Source organism: Geotrypetes seraphini, chromosome 3 (assembly GCF_902459505.1).
Source record: "Geotrypetes seraphini chromosome 3, aGeoSer1.1, whole genome shotgun sequence".
NCBI lineage: Eukaryota > Metazoa > Chordata > Amphibia > Gymnophiona > Dermophiidae > Geotrypetes > Geotrypetes seraphini.
The window spans coordinates 164,820,344-164,838,250 of record NC_047086.1 but is presented as its reverse complement, the minus strand read 5'-3'; the positions used below and the strand labels follow the sequence as shown (position 1 = coordinate 164,838,250).

Below are 17,907 nucleotides of genomic sequence, written 5' to 3'. Positions count from 1 at the left end.
CACCCCCCTCTCAAAGGAACACGACGAAAGAAACTATATGACAGCCTTTTAGCGACACAGGCAGCAAAGATCGATACTACCATCACCAAACTACTGACCAAATCAATAGACATTAAAGTATTCCGAAAAGAAATCAAAACTCATCTCTTCAAAAAACACTTCCCATCATCATAACCTCACAAAAGTATTAGAAAATGCTCTCATGACTACCCTAACACCACCACCAGCAACACCTCGAATCCGGACAGTATTATATCTATTCGTCTAAATAACAGAATCCGGACAATATTATCTCTATTCGTCTAAACAACCTATCACTATCTACTATCTGCTTCCAATTTATCCTGGAAAAGTCCAGAATAACAATTGTAACTTAACGCATTCTTGATTACATGTACTGCAATGCTACTGGAAATGTCCAGTCTTCTAACTTGTAATCCGCTTAGAACCGCAAGGCACAAGCGGAATAGAAATCACTAATGTAATGTAATGTAATGTAAAAGATAATGATCAATGGTATCGAATGCTGAAGCCAGATCTAATGAGACGATCTCTCTTCATGCCCCCTTTCTTTTTTTCTGTTTCTCTTCTTTCCTTCTGTCTCCCTGCCTGCCCTCTTTCTCCCTCCCTGCCCTCCCCCAAGCCACTGCCATCGGATAACAGGTCGCCGGCCAAGCTCTCCCTGCTTCGGGCCCACCAGCATTCCTCTCCCCGACGTCAATTCTGCCGTCGGAGAGGAAGTTCCGTTGGCCAGAACTTCCTCTCCGACGGCAGAATTGACGTCGGGGAGAGGAAGGCTGATGGCCCAAGATCGACCTATTGGAAAAAATGCTGCCGTGTCCTGCCTTTGAGGAAACCGAAAGTAGGCAGGACCTGGCAGCAAGAAGAGCAAATTGCAAGCTTAACTGACCTGTCTCCCGCTTTAGCCTGCGAACGGGGCTCTAACATGTGCATGCCGGCTTCCCTTCTCTTCCCCCCCCCCCCCCGGACATAACTTCCAGTTTCAGAGGGAAGAGAAGGGAAGCCGGTACAAGCACACGTTAGCCCCCGGAGCATAAGTCCTTCAAGCCGTATTTTTTTTAAATGTTGAGCGGCGGCGGCAGCAGAATTCAGGAGCGGGCCAGTCAGGAGGGGAAAAAAGAGAAGGGAAGGGAGCCCGCTCTGCGATCGACTGGGATCGCCTGAGCGAGCGACCTGTCGATCGCGATCGACGTATTGGGCACCCCTGGTCTAAGTCAACATCCAAGTTCCATTGATCCTGGGCTGTATAACTTTCGGTTATACATGCTGTACGATTAAGTCTAAGCCGGCCCAAGTCCCGTCCTTGACACTCCTCCTGAAACGCCTCGTTTAGCTTTGGTCGTTCAGCGGCACTATGAAGGCCTAGGTCATTTAGAAATATGTCCAAAACCCGTTTTTATTATCGGCACTTGGATGTATTTTGACAATGTTCGTCCAAGTGCCGACTTAGGCCAGTTTTTGGACGTTTTTCTCTTTCGATTATAAGCCCCATACCATATTTTTCGCTCTATAAGATGCACCTTTTTCCCCAAAAAAGTGGGTGGAAATAAGGGTACGTCTTATGGAGCGAATACTAACTAACCCCCTTCCCCTACCTTAATTTCTCCGGCAATACAAGTGGTCCAGTGTTGTAGGGCAGGAGCTTTCAGCCTCCTACCCTTTCATCCGGCTTTCTCCCCAGGCAGCGGCAGAGTCGGAGCGGCAAGAAGGCAGGTGCGAGTTTTTCGCTTCCTGCCTTGCCGCTCCGTGAATGGTGATCCAGCGCTGTAGGGCAGGAGCTTTCAGCCTCCTGCCCTTCTCTCCTACTTTCTCCCCCCGAGAAGTAGCGGCAGAGCGGCAAGCAGGCAGGTGCGAGTTTTTTGCTTCCTGCCTTGCTCTGCACCGCTCTGTGAAAGGTTACCTCAGTTCTGCTTGCCTCAGGCTGGGGGGCCTTGTTGGGGGGGGGGGGGGGGCCCTGCCTGCCTGTCTGTCTGTCACTAGGCCTGCCTGCCTGTCACTAGGCCTGCCTGCCCTGTCCCGGCCTAGCACTAGTCACCAGAGGGGGAACAAGGTACAGAGCCTGGCAGGGAGGGAGACAGAGTGCAGAGCCAGGCAAGGAGTGTGGGGTTGGGTGCAGAGCCTGGTAGGGAGAATTTGGTTCAGAATTAATTTTTTTTTTCTTATTTTCCTCCTCTAATTCTTGGGTGCGTCTTATGGTCAAGTACATCTTATGGAGTGAAAAATATGGTATTTCTCCAAAGTAAATAGTTTTCCTTCTTGTCATCATGTCAACTGAGCTTATCAACTTCAACAGTGAAACATAGTAATTACACAGGTCTTAAGTTATCTATGAACATACCAAATCCTCAGCTGTCACCGGTTGTCCAGTTTTATCACTGGCTACCACCATCCTGCCCAGTCTCTCTTTCATATCTGCCAAGCTGTCTGTAAGAGCCAAGATGGCCATGATCTCACTTGCCACAGCAATATCAAACTGAGCCTAGAGAAGATTTAAAAAAGCAAAGCAGTTAGTAAAACTAAGCAATAAAGGAAAGAATACAGAAGTCTTTTCTAAGACCTGATTAAAAAACTTCCTGTCAATAAGAAAGACAACAAAAAAATTGCCCAGAAAGTGCTTTTTACTTTTAATTGTGATCCTTTGTGGAAAGCAGGTTAAGACCTTCTAAGCAGGTAAAAGGGAAAGGGGATAGGGATGGGATTGGGATTTGATATAATAATAATTTATTCTTATATACCGCTAGACCAAAAATGGTTACTGCCTTAATGTAGTAAAAATCAAAGTGGTTTACATATTATATACAAGTAGTTATTTTGTACCTGGGGCAATGAAGGGTCAAGTTACTTGCCCAGAGTCACCCCCAAAAAACACACTATCAATTATTATGAGAGGAAAAGGATCTCAGAAACCTGCTCAGATACTGAATAATTATTCTACTCTACAGTATTCCCGGCTTCTTCAAGAGTCACTCATGAGAGCTGAAATCTCTAAAGGCAACTGTGAATCACACAGACCACTAATAATTCTCATATTAAGATCTTTGTAGGAAACTTTGTGGCAATGTTTGGGAAACTTTCTTCTGTCTTGATTTTAATTTATATTACCAATTGTAGCTGTGAACCATATATCTGACATTGTACTTTATTTTATCTTTTCTATTCTTACCTTATTGTAGAGCAGGTACAGACTGCATTCCACCATTAAACAGTTACATTAGGTACCAATGGTACCAATACATTTGATATTCAGTACAAAATATCAGTAATAATAGGAAACATATGTCCTCATAAATGTCAATCTCAGGCTCGTATTCGGGGTAACTTTAAGGTTATTACCTTGACTGGAATGTGATCTGGAACGCTCAATCTATTTGTAACAAATTACATATAATTAGAGACTTAAAGGTAACTCTGATGCTGGCCTCATCTTTATTACAGAGATCTGGCTTTCTAGTCATGATTCCCACAGAATACAAGTTCTGTGCCCTCCAGGATATCATTGAAATGGGGAGGGGAATTCACTGTTATATTTAAATCATTTTTCCACCTGAAACAAGTGAAATCAATCTAGGATACTGATCTAGAACTGATTATAGGAAGACTGTTGCATTTAATCAATGCCCCCTAGGTATTCTGCTAGGATTTATCGTCCTCCAGGCACCTGGTCAAAAATTTTATCTGCTCTTTTTGAGGCTACTACTACAAGTTCTTCTTATAATTTCTATAGTGCTACTAGATGTACACAGAGCTGTACACATTTTATGCAGGCTATTACCTTTATGTTCACAGAGTTCTCTGGCATACTGATAATTGGAGACTGGCAGAGGAAAAGAAACAAGAGCTAATTGTGACTGTTTGTATAATGTGGCAGTCAGGCAGGAAGCGAGCCTGAAAGCTATCCATAGTGTGAGTGCACAGCCTTAAACAAGGGGTGTCAAAGTGCCTCCTCGAAGGCCGCAATGCAGTCGGGTTTTCAGGATTTCCCCAATAAATATGCATGAGATCTATTTGAATGCACTGCTTTCATTGTATGCTAATAGATCTCATGCATATTCATTGGGGAAATCCTGAAAACCCGACTGAATTGCGGCCCTCGAGGAGGGGCTTTGACACCACTGGCCTAAACTGTTACCTTTTTGCTTTTTTCTTTTTGGGCAATGAGGAAATGTCTACCATTTTAAGCCTGTACCTAGAACAGGTACTGCATGAGTAACATAACCATTTATTTTTTTCATCAAAACGGGACATCTATTAATTTTCAGTCCCGCCCCCAATCCTGCCCTAGCCCCGCCCCTAATCTCTTCCATTCATTTTTCATGTACACATATATCTTATTAGCATAAGAACATAAGCAGTGCCTCTGCTGGGTCAGACCAGAGGTCCATCGTGCCCAGCAGTCCGCTCACGCAGCGGCCCATCAGGTCCAGGACCTGTATAGTAATCCTCTATCTATACCCTTCTATCCCCTTTCCCTTCAGGAAATTATCTAATCCTTTCTTGAACCCCAATACTGTACTTTGTCCTATCACACCCTCTGGAAGCGCATTCCAGGTGTCCACCAGCCTTTGGGTGAAGAAGAACTTCCTAGCATTGGTTCTGAATCTGTCCCCTCTTAATTTTTCCAAATGCCCTCTCGTTCTTGTAGTTCTTGAAAGTTTGAAGAATCTGTCCCTCTCCACTTTCTCTATACCCTTCATGATCTTGTAAGTCTCTATCATGTCCCCTCTAAGTCTCTACTTTTCCAGGGAAAAGAGCCCCAGTTTCTCCAATCTTTCAGTGTATGAAAGGTTTTCCATACCTTTTATCAAATGTGTCGCTCTCTTCTGAACCCTCTCGAGTATTGCCATATCCTTCTTAAGGTACGGCGAGCATTATTGGACGCAGTACTCCAGATGCGGGCACACCATCGCCCAATACAATGGCAGGATAACTTCTTTCATTCTGGTTGTAATACCTTTCTTGATTACCGGTATACCTAGCATTCTATTCGCCTTCTTAGTGGCTGCTGCAGCTTCATTGTCTTGTCCACTATTACCCCCAAGTCCCTTTCTTGGGTACTCTCACCCAATAACAGCCCTCCCATCATATAGCTGCACTTCGGGTTTCTGTTTCCTACATGCAAGACTTTACATTTATCTATATTGAACTTCATCTGCCATCTCGTCGCTCACTCCCCTAGTTTGTTCAGGTCTCTTTGTAAATCTTCGCAGTCCTCTTTAGTCCTAGCCCCACTAAATAGTTTGGTGTCGTCTGCGAATTTTATTACTTCGGACTTCATCCCTGTTTCTAGATCATTTATAAATAAAATGAACAGCAGCGATCCGAGCACCAACCCCTGCGGAACACCACTCGTGACCCTCCTCTAGTCCGAGTAGTGGCCCTTCACTCCTACCCTCTGCTTCTTACCTGCCAAGCAATTCTTGATCCATCTGTGTACGTCTCAAGTTTCAAGTTTTATTGTTTTTAATATACCGACCATCAACATGTATCTAGCTGGTTTACAATGTTAAAATTTAAAATAAAAAGTAAAATAATAATTATATATATAGGGGAGGAGTGAACATTAAAAAGACGATTGACAAGTACTTACATGAATTTGAGGATAATAAGGGGAAGGAAGGGTCAATAAGTACATTATTAAAAACAAAATTTAAAAGAAAAGGGATGAGGGGGGATATGACATCAGGAATGGGGATCACTTCATAGAAGCGGTTGAGATGATTTTGCTGGCACTTGGATAGGAGGTATTTAGAGGTTGCATCTTGAAATAAGAATTTTTTTAGTTTAGTCTTGAATTTGTCGAGAAGATTTTCATGACGGAGTTGAGGTGGCATGGCGTTCCATAAGGTTGAAGCAACTACGGGAAGTTAGTTTTCCTAGTATAGTAGAATTTTTTGATGGAAGGAATGGCCAGTAAGTTCTGATCTGCTGATCTCAGGGTCCGAGAAGGACAAAGAGGGATGATAAATTTGTCGAGAAAAGATGGAAGACGTGAGAGTTTGATTTTAAAAACCAGTATTAAGGTGTTTTTAAGTGACACGGTGCGTGATGGGTAGCCAGTGGGTTTCTTTCAGGAGAGGAGTAACATGATCATATTTCCCTACTTTAAGTATAAGTTTAATTGCTGTATTTTGTATGAGCTGCAAATGTCGTAGTTCTTTTTGTAGAAGTCCATTACATAGGGATTTACAGTATTCTAGATGGGAGATGATCAGTGAGTGGACAAGGGTTAAGATTGCTTTTGTTTCGAGGATTGAACTTAAGGAACGGATAAGCCGAAGTTTGTAAAAACAAGTTTTTACAATGAAGCATATCTGGTCGTGGAATGTTAAATCTTTGTCTATAATTATTCCAAGAAGTTTTATTTTTGGTTCGATTTTTACTGAGCAGGATTTAATGAAGATTTTTTCCGGTTATTGTTTTGTTGTTCCTGATCGGGAAAAGTATACCACAGGATTTATTGATGTTAAGGGAAAGTTTATTTATTTGGAACCAATCACTGATTTTGTCAAGTTTATTATTAATTTCTTGTATTTCGTTTATTTTTGTAGAATCAACAGGGTGGAGTAGTTGTATGTCGTCTGCGTATGCAAAAATTGTAAAGCCGAAGGACTGAGCTAGAGTGAGAAGAGGAGAAATAAAGGTATTAAATAGTAATGGAGAGAGGATAGAACCTTGGAGGATGCCATAAGTTTGAAAAATAGTGGGTGAGGTTTTATCTTTTGAGTGAACTTTAAAGTTTCGCTCATTAAAATAAGAGATGAACCATAAGAGAGCTGAACCTGTGATGCCGCAGTTCCTGAGACGATCAATAAGAAGGTAGTGATTGATAGTGTCGAAGGCAGTGGACAAGTCAATAGAGACAAGAACAGATTTTCGGTGATCAAGAAAGTAGTGTATAGTAGTGATAAGACCAAGTAAGGATAATTCAGTGGAATAATTGGAACGGAAACCTGTTTGGTGGGGGTGGAGTGCGTTGGATTTATCAATAAATTCTATGAGCTGGTTATGTACTATTTTTTCTGTTATTTTGGAAATGAGTGGAAAGTTGGCATTGGGACGGAAGTTAGCTGGTGATGTATTATCTAGATTTTGGCTTTTCAGTTTTGGAAATACAAGAGCAGATTTCCAAGCTTTTCGGATGAGGTTTGAAGTTAAGCTTTTAGTTACCATTTCCAGTATAATTGGGCCGAAAATAGAAAATAATTTTTGGAGGATTAAGGGAGGAATGCTTTCTGTTGGGTTATTAGGGGCATTTATAGACTGGAAAACTTTGAGAAGGTCAGCTAGAGATTGAAGTTAGAAGTTAGAAGTTAGAAAATGAGCTGGAGGATAAAAGATTAGTCTGGTCAGAAGAATCTGGAAATTGAGTAGGTGTGGATTGTCCTAGGTTCGATCTGATATCCTTGATTTTCTTGTCAAAGTAATTTGCAAGTTCTAAGCTGGTGGTTGTTTAAGTAGAGAAGGGGGTTTCTTATTTGAATAAGGGGATAGGGATCTAACTATACTGAAGAGTGCTGAGGAGTGGTGGGCTGTAATTATGTATTTTGAATAATACTCTTTTTTAGCTTGTTGTATAGTGGTTTTGTATTGAGTAGCCATTTTTTTGTATTGAAGAAGGGAGTTATTAGACCATGTTTGTTGCCATTTATGCTCGGTGGAGCGGAGTTGTCGGTGGAGGAGGATGAGATTTTCATTATACCATGATTTTTTTTTGGGTTGTGATTTGGGTGTTTTTTCCAGGGGGGAGCTAGAAGATCCATAAGAGATTGTGTTGTGGTTTTCCAGAGAGAGGATTGTTCTTCTATGGTGAGATTAGTGAAATCTTGTAGGTTTAAGTTAAAAGAATTTTGGATGGCGAGGGCTATAATCTTGTTGATATCTCTGGAAATACAAGTGCTCTGTGAGGTGGTGGATGGTAGAGTAGGAGAATTTAGTTGGAGGTTAATAAGAATGTGATCTGACCAAGGGAGGGAGTAAGTTTGGAATTTTTGGAAGATATGGCGGATTGCTATTGGGCTAAGTATCATGTCGATGGTATGTCCAGCAGAATGAGTAGGAGATGAGAGCAGTAGAGTCAGGGAGAGATCTGAAGTTAAAGTTAGGAGTTCTGATGTGTTAGGGTGATTAGACAGGTTGAAATGTATATTAAAGTCTCCAAGAATTATAGGATTAGGGTGAGCAATACTGAAATCCATAACTGCAGACATGAGGGCAGTTAAAGAAGGTTTTGTGACTGGAGGAGGGAGATAGATAAGGAGGAAGTTAAGAAGTTGAGGATCTTTAATAGAAAATTGGAGAGTTTTGACTGGATAGTTGTTGTTTGAGGGAGATAGATCAGGTTGTAGAGGAATGGAATAATGATAAATCATGGCTAAGCCTCCTCCTTTTTTATTTGGCCGGCATTGAATTTTTGCTTTATAATTGTTTGGGCAGGCTTGGTTGATATAAGCTTCTTCTCTTTCCACCCCGTGGTTCTTCAGTTTCCGAAGTAGGCGTTCATGGGGTACCTTGTCAAAGGCTTTTTGGAAATCTAAGTATACGATGTCTATGGGGTCCCCTTTGTCCACCCGTTTGTTAATTTCTTTGAAGAAGTGCAATAAGTTTGTTAGGCACGATCTTCCCTTGCAGAAGCCATGTTGGCTTGTTATCATAAGTTTATTCCTTTCTAGATGCTTATCGATGCTGTCTTTTATCAGTGCTTCCGCCATTTTCCCCGGAACTGAGGTCAGACTTACCGGTCTGTAGTTCCCCGGGTCACTTCTTGATCCCTTTTTAAAGATGGGTGTAACATTGGCTATCTTCCAATCCTCCGGGATCATGCCTGTTTTCAGGGATAGATTACAAACTTGCTGTAGTAGTTCTGCTATTTCCTCCTTTAGTTCTTTCAGCATCCTAGGGTGGATTCCGACCGGGCCTGGGGATTTGTCAGTTTTTAATCTTTCTATCTGCTTGTGTACGTCTTCAAGGCTTACCTCCATGGATGTTAATTTCTCTGCTTGGCCTCCTTTGAAGATTTGTTCAGGTTCTGGTATGTTGGATGTGTACTCTTTTGTAAATACTGACGAAAAGAACATGTTTAGTCTTTCGGCGACTTCTTTCTTCTCCTTTACCACTTCTTTCCCATCTCCGTCATCCAGTGGTTCCACCTCCTCACTTGCCGGCTGCTTCCCTTTAACATATCACACAGTAACGTACAGTCAATTTAATATCCAATTTGCAAGTTCTTCCGGAATTAATCCAGCTACCTCTACTCCCTTGTAACCAAAAAAAAACCCAAAACTGTTGTAACTTCACTGGAAATGTCCAGTTAACTCTTTTGTAATCTGCCTTGAACTGCAAGGTATAGGCGGAATAGAAGTCCCTAATGTAATGTAATGTAATATCTGAAGAATGGTTTGAAATTTCGTGCTTCCCTGGCTAGCCTCTCTTCATATTCTCTTTTTGCTTTTCTAATCATGAAGTGACATTCTTTTTGATGCTTCCTGTGCTCTTTCCAGTTTTCCTCGGTTTTGTCCTTTTTCCATTTCCTAAATGAATTCTTCTTCTCCTATTGCTTTCTTCACTTCTTTAGTTATCCACGCCGGGTCTTTTGTTCGGTTCTTTTTGTACCCTTTTCTGAATCTAATGTACAGATTTTACGCCTCGCTCACTGTATCCTTGAATAAAGACCAGGCTTACATAGTAACACAGTAACATAGTAGATGACGGTAGATAAAGACCCGAATGGTCCATCCAGTCTGCCCAACCTGATTCAATTTAAATTTTTTAATTTTTTTTCTTCTTAGCTATTTCTGGGCAAGAATCCAAAGCTTTACCCTGTACTGTGCTTGGGTTCCAACTGCCGAAATCTCTGTTAAGACTTACTCCAGCCCATCTACACCCTCCCAGCCATTGAAGCCCTCCCCAGCCCATCCTCCACCAAACGGCCATATACAGACACAGACCATGCAAGTCTGCCCAGTACTGGCCTTAGTTCAATATTTAATATTATTTTCTTATTCAAAATCCTCTGTGTTCATCCCACGCTTCTTTGAATTTCTTTGAGCTGTTCCTAAGTTTCTTCCTTACCATTACCCTCATCGCTTTGTAGTTTCATTTTTTGAAGTTAAAAGTTGTCGCTGTGGTTCTCTTTCACTTCGGTATTCCTACTTCAACTTTGAACTTGATCATATTGTGATCGCTGTTTCCCAACGGTCCCACTACTTCCACTTCTTTTGCAGGTCCTCTTAGCCCATTAAGGATTAGATCCAGAGTGGCATTCCCTCTCGTCAGTTCTCTGACAAGCTGCTCCATGAAGCAGTTCTGTATAGCTTCCAGGAATCCGGTCTCCCTAGTGCATTTTGAGTTTCCAAGACTCCAGTCTATCCCGGGATAATTGAAGTCTCCCATAACTATTGTGTTACCGCTTTTGCATTCTCGCTTCATCTCAGCTTCCATTTCTTCATCGTTAGCTTCGGTTTGCCCAGGTGGAAGATAGTACAGGCCCATCTTTGTCTCGGGCCCTTTCCTTCCTGGTATTTTAACTCAAAGTGATTCCAATTTGTTGGTTGTCGCTGCTGTGTCCACTCTGGTCGAGTGTATGCTTTCTTTTATATATAGGGCTATTCCTCCTCCTTTCTCACCTGACCTGTCTTCACGATAGAGTTTGTACCCCGGCAGTGCTATGTCCCATTTGTTTTCTTCATTCCACCATGTTTCAGAGACCCCAATGATTTCCAGGTTCTCTTTTTTGGCCATGACTTCTAATTCTCCCATTTTGTTCCTTAGGCTCCTTGCATTAGTATACATGCAATTTAGGTCCTGGTATTTTTTTTGTCTTCATTTCCTTTCCCTGTGCTATGATCTTTATTTTTTTCTCCTGTGCTACAATCTTCTTATCCTCCTCCTCTTGATCAGTCAACTCCTGTGTTTTGCCCGTTGTCTTTTCCTAGCATTTTTCCCACTCAGTACCCTCACAGGATACCTTCTTCCGAATCGTCGACACTTGGTCGACTGTCGGCTTTCCCCTTCTTCTTAGTTTAAAGCCTGTTCTATTCCTCTCTTGACGTTGTTTGCTAGAAGTCTAGTTCCCGCCGCACTCAGGTGCAGTCCATCTCTCTTGAAGAGCTTGCTCTTGTCCCAAAACATTGTCCAGTTCCTCACGAAGTGGAACCCCTCTTCCTCACACCATCTCCTCATCCATGCATTTATTGATTGTAGTTCCGTCTGCCTTTTCACATCTGCCCTCGGTACTGGTAGGATCTCTGAAAACGCTATCTTCTGAGTCCTCTTCTTCAACTTCCTTCCCATATTATTATGTACTAATTCATAATGGTAACCATAAAATAAAAACAAACAAACCACAAAGCACACTATATGCAGAGAAAATCTTAATTATCATTTATATTTGGGGGGTTTTCAAAGATGTCAAGGCAGATGACTTTAAAATATGCAAGGTCACCTCAGTAACTATAGAAAAATAGACAACTTTTTGAATTCCTCCTTACCAACTCAACTGCAGTAACCTTTTCCTCTAAAGAACTAGTCCACCCCAAGCTTCTCTGGTATCAATCCACTTGGTCAGACACTCTTTTGTCAGATCACCAACTATGTAATTTCCAGTTCAGCTGGCAAACAAGTCATTCCCCATCAAACCCCAAGGTGGCAAAAAGGAATAATAAAACAATAGCCACTAGAGGTTTAGTAATCCCTGTGGAATTCTGGTCACATTACTTCTAATCTGACCCCAACTCCTTCTCGGTAGATTCTTGGACCAACACGAGCATGCAGATATTAAACAAAATGGCCCCCATCAAATCAAGAAAAATAAGAAACAAAGATCTGGAAGGTTGGCTCGATGCCGAGCTAGGAACAGTGAAACGGGAATTATGAAAACTTGAGAGACAATGGCTGAAATCAGGTGACAGTAAGGAGAGAGCAAATTGGAGACAAATATTAAAAGAACACAAAAATCTAATTACAGAAAACGCACTAATTTCTGCGCACAAAAAATCAGTTTGCCAAACAACAACATCAGAAATCTTTTTAAACTAGTCAACAATCTCTACGACACACAGTCCTTTTCCCGCCCTACCTTAGGCTCTCCTCCATCGGCCGATGTGCTGGCTGAATTTTTCAACAACAAAATTATCAACCTGAGATCCACCCTTTTGGTCACTACAACCAATCATTCGAACTACCCAGTTGCTCAACACACAGCCAAACCTAGGGTAGACATGCTCTGGAATAATTTTAACATCCCCACCTGGCTTCAATTCTGCAAACTTTATTCAAAATACACCGACTCCTACTGCAAATTAGACTGTTGCTCACCAAACATTATGAAAGTTGCGCCAGTCACCTTTAAAGCCAAAGTACACATTTGGCTTTCCTCTCTACTACTGTCAGGCAATTTCCCCGAAGCCTTAGGCCAAATTCTGATCACTCCGATAGTAAAAAACCCCAAGAAATCCATTAAGTTGACCACGAACTACAGACCCATCGCGAACATTCCATTTTTTATAAAGCTGATGGAAGGCCTGGTTAACCAGGACTTAGTAACTTACCTGGATAAATTCAGCATACTGCACGACAACCATTCAGGTTTTCGTCCTGGGTTTAGCATGGAAACAGTTATTGCCTCACTACTAGATTCCCTTCACAGCTTATTTAGTCAGGGTACAAGTGCTCTAGTCCTGCAATTTGACTTAAGTAATGCTTTCGACCTAGTCGATCATGACATCCTTCTCAAATTTCTGGAGTCAATTAGCCTTTCGGGTAATGTCCTAAAATGGTTCCAGAGTTTTTTAAGGAAACGCTCTTACCAAGCTTATAGGGACAACGATCATTCCTATTGCTGGGTCAACTCATGTTGGAGTCCCACAAGGTTCCCCCCTTTCCCCTACACTATTTAACATCTACTTAGCCTCATTGGGGAACCTACTACAAAGCTTAAAAGTCAAATTTTACATTTATGCAGACGACATCACTGTAGTTTTTCCCCTAACAAACCTATCTCTTGAGACAAAGATCCACCTGGCATCCATATTAAAGCAAATCAATCAATGGATGGTCCAATTCAAACTGAAACTCAACTCAGAAAAAAACAAATTCTTCCTAACTAGCCCGAATGACAAACTCAAAGACTCTTCAATTTCCTTGAATGGTCACGTCTTTCCTATTGTCAACTCCATAAAAATTCTGGAGGTAACACTGGACCGTCACCTTACTCTTGAAGCGCACACTGAGCTATTGATTAGAAAAGGCTTCTCGACTCTATGGGAACTAAGAACAATCAGAAAGTACTTTGATGCGACTTCATTCCGTTTATTGATGCAAGCCTCCATACTAAACATACTTGACTACTGCAACATCATTTATCTGGGGTCTTTCAAGAAAACTATTCAAAGACTCCGAATCATCTAAAACTCAGCCGTCCGACTGATTTTTGGCATAAAAAAATGGGACCACATAACCCCCTACTACCAAAAACTTAATTGGCTACCCCTGGAGGCAAGAGTCCTGTTCAAATTTGCCTGCCTGTTTTAAATCTATACTTGGCTCGGCCCCCACATACCTGGTTGCACATTTCAACTTGGACTGCCCCAGCAGACCTACACGCAGAGTCCACATGTTCACCCATCCATCAATGAAGGCCTGCCGATACAAAAGATACCTAGACAGAACACTTGCTTTCCAAGCTGGCCAAATGAACAACTGGCTGAGCAACTTAATAACGCACTCTTCATCCTATCTAAGATTTAGAAAACTAGTAAAAACAAACTTATTCAACCGATTTGTAACCTAATTGCTCCCATTGCCCTATCACTTTACTCCATTTGATTTTTACCACGATCTCTCTTTCCCGCTCGGTTCTGTGCCTACATGTATTGATGTCTGTCCAGTGCTCCTTTTCTCGCTGATTGTTTGCAGCATGTTCCCAGCCCTCTTATCCCTGTATCCGCTTCATGTACTTTAAAACCTTACTTTGTACCTATCTTCGCTTATTGTCCAGCTCCTCTTATTGTAAACCGCCTCGAACTACTATGGCTTTGGCGGTATATAAGAATAAAATTATTATTACTATTATTATTATTAAATATAGTGCAAAATATAGACAGCAGATATAAATTATCAAAACTGACACATTTATTTCATGAGTCTCTGTTCTTTCTTTCACAATCCAGCCCCATCCACTTTGGGTCCAGGTTTCTCTCTCTCTTCCCTCTGTTAACCTGCCTAGATCCAGTGTCAGTTCTTCTTTGTACCTTTGTTCAAGGTCTCCCTCCTCTGTAATGATCTTGAATCTCTCTGCTCTTGTTCAGGGTCTCTCCCCCTGTCTGCACCTCGCATAGTCCTGCATCTGCCTCCTGTCTTTCCCCTTTGATCCAGGCCTTTCTCTCTCTAATCTTTCTTCTGCTTAACCTCCCCTTTCTCTGCCTCTTTCTTTCCTTCCTATGTCCCCCCCTCACTGCCTTCCAGCCTTTGTCCCACCCTCTCCCCCAACGCCAGCCAACCAACCTACTGCGTCAAAGCCAGCCTGCTTGTCTGCCTCCCTCCCTCCAGCGCCGAAGCATGGCCTACCACCGATTCACTCCACCCCCACCCCCGGACCGGCCCCTGCTGCTGTTTCCTGCCCGCCACCGCTGCAACTGAAGGAAAGGAAGGTCCAGGCACCGGCCCACAAGCCTTCTTCCTAACATCAATTCTGACGTATGAGAGGAAGTTCCGGGCCAGCCAATCGCCGACAGCAAAATCTGGAGAGGACATATATCCATCTATAAGTCAGAACTTACCAAACCGAGAGCCATATTATGCTGCCAAGAATGCTGTGCAAATTGTAATCAGGGTCCTTTATTCAGACTATGGAGATCTCTAGTTTCACCTGCACAGCCTGATCAGTGTATGCAAGTTTATGGCATGATTTGTTCCTCTTTTGTTCACTCTTTGTCTGTTTTTTATTTTGTTTCTGGACTGTCGGGCATAAAGGGTTGTTCAGGAGTGCTCACATAAGCACCTGCTTCCTACTGGAGAACAATGCAAGAGGAATAAACCATGTGTAAGGAATTTACCGCATTTTTCACTCCATAAGATGCACTTTTTCCACCCAAAAAAGTGGGTGGAAAAAGGATGCATCCTATGGAGCAAATACCCCAACCCCCCTTTATCTTATTTAGTCTGCCACCACTGCTCGCCCCTCACCCGCCGCAGCTGCTGCTGGTTGCTCACTGCAACCGAAAGTAGAAGGTAAAGGCCAGACGGGTGCAGCGATTGCACGCTGCTGGCCCAGAAGTCTTACTCCCGACATCAATTCTGACATCGGCGGACCTCTCCGCTGACATCAGAATTGACATCGGGAGTAAGGCTTCTGGGCCGGCAGCGTGCAATCGCTGTATCTGCATGGCCCTTCCTAGCCATTCCTTCCGTTCCGGGTGCCACGCTGAGCCAGGAGTCCCACCCCACCCGCCGCTGCTGCTATTTCTTCGGCGACGTCGGGGGTAAGGCTTCTGGGCTGGCGGCGTGCAATCACTGCACCCGCCTGGCCCTTCCCAGCAATTTTTCTTAACCCCGCTCTCAGTGCTTTAGACAGGAGTCCTAGAATATTTATTTATTTATGTATGTTTGTTCCCCAGTAACTGGATCTGAGTTCTAAGCTCCTGAACAAAATGGATAAGAAATGAAAAGGGCCAATTACAAAAATAAATGCAATTTATTTTAAAGCAAGTGGCAGCTGCAAGTGGTCATAACAGAATAAGGAGGATATCAGATTTATGTCTGAACAATTAGGATGTTCAAGAAAAATACAATGAACCCTTTTGCACTATTGCATAAACACTTTACTTCGGAGTAAACACACAGTTACTCTGAAGGTCATAAATTGTGCATCCTAGATTCCCTATTAAGTATAACAGAGCTGTATACAACCTTTCAGTGAAGAGAAATCTTTCAGAGGAGACAAGCTTCATAGGAACTCTGAAAATGCAGTGCAGAGTGGAGTCAGGTCGAGGAAGCTAGGGAGCATGTACAAGCTGCAGAGGCAGAATACATGAACTCTGTATTCTCTGGAGATGCTTCTTTTATATCCCTTGGCAAAGGGCTTATCTCTGGAGATAAGATGTTCTTTCTACCTCTTCTTCTTGGTCACTCCAGGAAGATCCCCATGACCTCTTGCTCCTTTCACAAGGAACTTATAGGTTACCTGGCTCTTTAGTGACTGGAGTTTTCCTGCTCCTTAGTGGCTGGAAGAACTTGAAGGTCATCTGGCTCATTAATGGCTGGAGACTATCTTGCCCTAATTAAATTCCCAGGCAAGAAGTTCATCTCCTAGGTCAGTGTTTCTCAACTCAGTCCTGGAACTCCCTTGCCAGTCAGGTTTTCAGGATATCCACAATAAATATGCATGAAAGAAATTTGCATATAATAGAGAAGCAGTGCATTCAAATGAAGTTAATGCATATTCATTGTGGATATCCTGAAAACCCAACTGGCAAGGGGGTACTCCAAGACCAAGTTGAGAAATACTGTCCTAGGTGAGCCACATGTAGCTCTCACTAAGGGAAAAGCAGACTAAGTTCACTCCGCTTTAAGGCACAGTCTGTTAAATCAGTGCAGGAGGTTAAGTTCTGTATGGACGCTATATGCAAGAGTTTTGCCCCTACAGGTTTACCTACAGAAAACTCTATTCCAAGTTGATAGACTCTGGGTTAGTTTTTCGCACATCTCTGAGTTTATAATTGCACTACTGCTAAACAAGTTTAGTCTGTCTACTTGTCCTTTAGATCAGTGGTTCCCAACCCTGTCCTGGAGGACCCCCAGGCAATCGGATTTTCAGGATAGCCCTAATGAATATGCATGGAACAGATTTGCATGCCTGGCACCTCCATTATATGCAGATCTCTCTCATGCATATCCATTAGGGCTATCCTGAAAACCCAACTGGCCTGGGGGTCCTCCAGGAAAGGGTTGGGAACCACTGCTTTAGAACCTTGTTCTTCCTTTATTTTTAAGAATCCTCCATCCATAGTCATTAGCTGGATTGCATCAACGGTTATTTTTTTCTTGAAGGTAGGATTCTTCTCTTCTTAAATGGGTCAGATTGCATTTTCACCTCTTATAAAATCTTCCTCTTTAAACCCTACCTTACATTCTAACTACTGTCTGATTGCACATATTCCCATTTTCGCTAAACTTTTTGGAATCGGTAGTTTCTAAACAACATTCCGGCTATATTAATACGTTTTCTGTTTTACAACCTTTCCAATACAGCTTTCATCCAAGCCATAACACAGAGACATTGCTTTGGTCCCTAATTTCTACAGTAAAAGACCTGACTAGTAGAGGAAAAATCAGCTATTCTTCTACAGTTTGATCTCGCTGCAGCTTTTGATGTTGTAGATCATGATATTCTGTTGGTACTTCTTTCAAATATAGGATTAGATGGTGAAGTCTTGGACTGGTTTCAGTTTTTATTATAGATCATATACTGTTAAAGCACATGGAAAAATATCTCAGTTTTGGGTCTCCTCTGTTGCTCATGGCTTTTAATATCTATATGAGTTACTTCAGTTCTTTGGGTTTTAATTCTGGCAAATTCCTTTATTCCTATGTAGATGACATTTTTATTCTTCAAGAAATGCACTCTGATATTGATCTTTTTTTTCATTAAGAGTCTGCAACTGTATCTCTAAACTCCAGCCTGAAGCTGAATCCATCTAAAACCAGGATACTCTGGTTTGGCCCTTTAAATTTAGCTTATCTAAACAGCATTATTATAGACTCTGGCAAACCTCTTTTAGTGGAATACTCCTCCAGAATTCTTGCAGTAATTTTAGATTTGTCACTAACTTTTCAACTATGAGTTAATAATTCGGTATACTGTATTTATAATAATTTAAAAAAAAAGTTTTC

The 17,907-nt window shown here is 42.1% G+C and overlaps 1 protein-coding gene across 10 annotated transcripts in view; it reads right to left on the bottom strand.

Moving 5' to 3' along the window:
- Window positions 1-17,907, bottom strand: part of MTHFD1L (methylenetetrahydrofolate dehydrogenase (NADP+ dependent) 1 like) — a 441,775-nt gene that overhangs the window by 267,734 nt on the left and 156,134 nt on the right. For all 10 annotated transcript variants that reach the window (XM_033938573.1, XM_033938565.1, XM_033938569.1 and 7 more), the window contains one exon: window positions 2,360-2,500. In XM_033938573.1, the coding sequence (XP_033794464.1) occupies window positions 2,360-2,500 (141 nt within the window). The remainder of the gene's footprint in view (window positions 1-2,359; window positions 2,501-17,907) is intronic.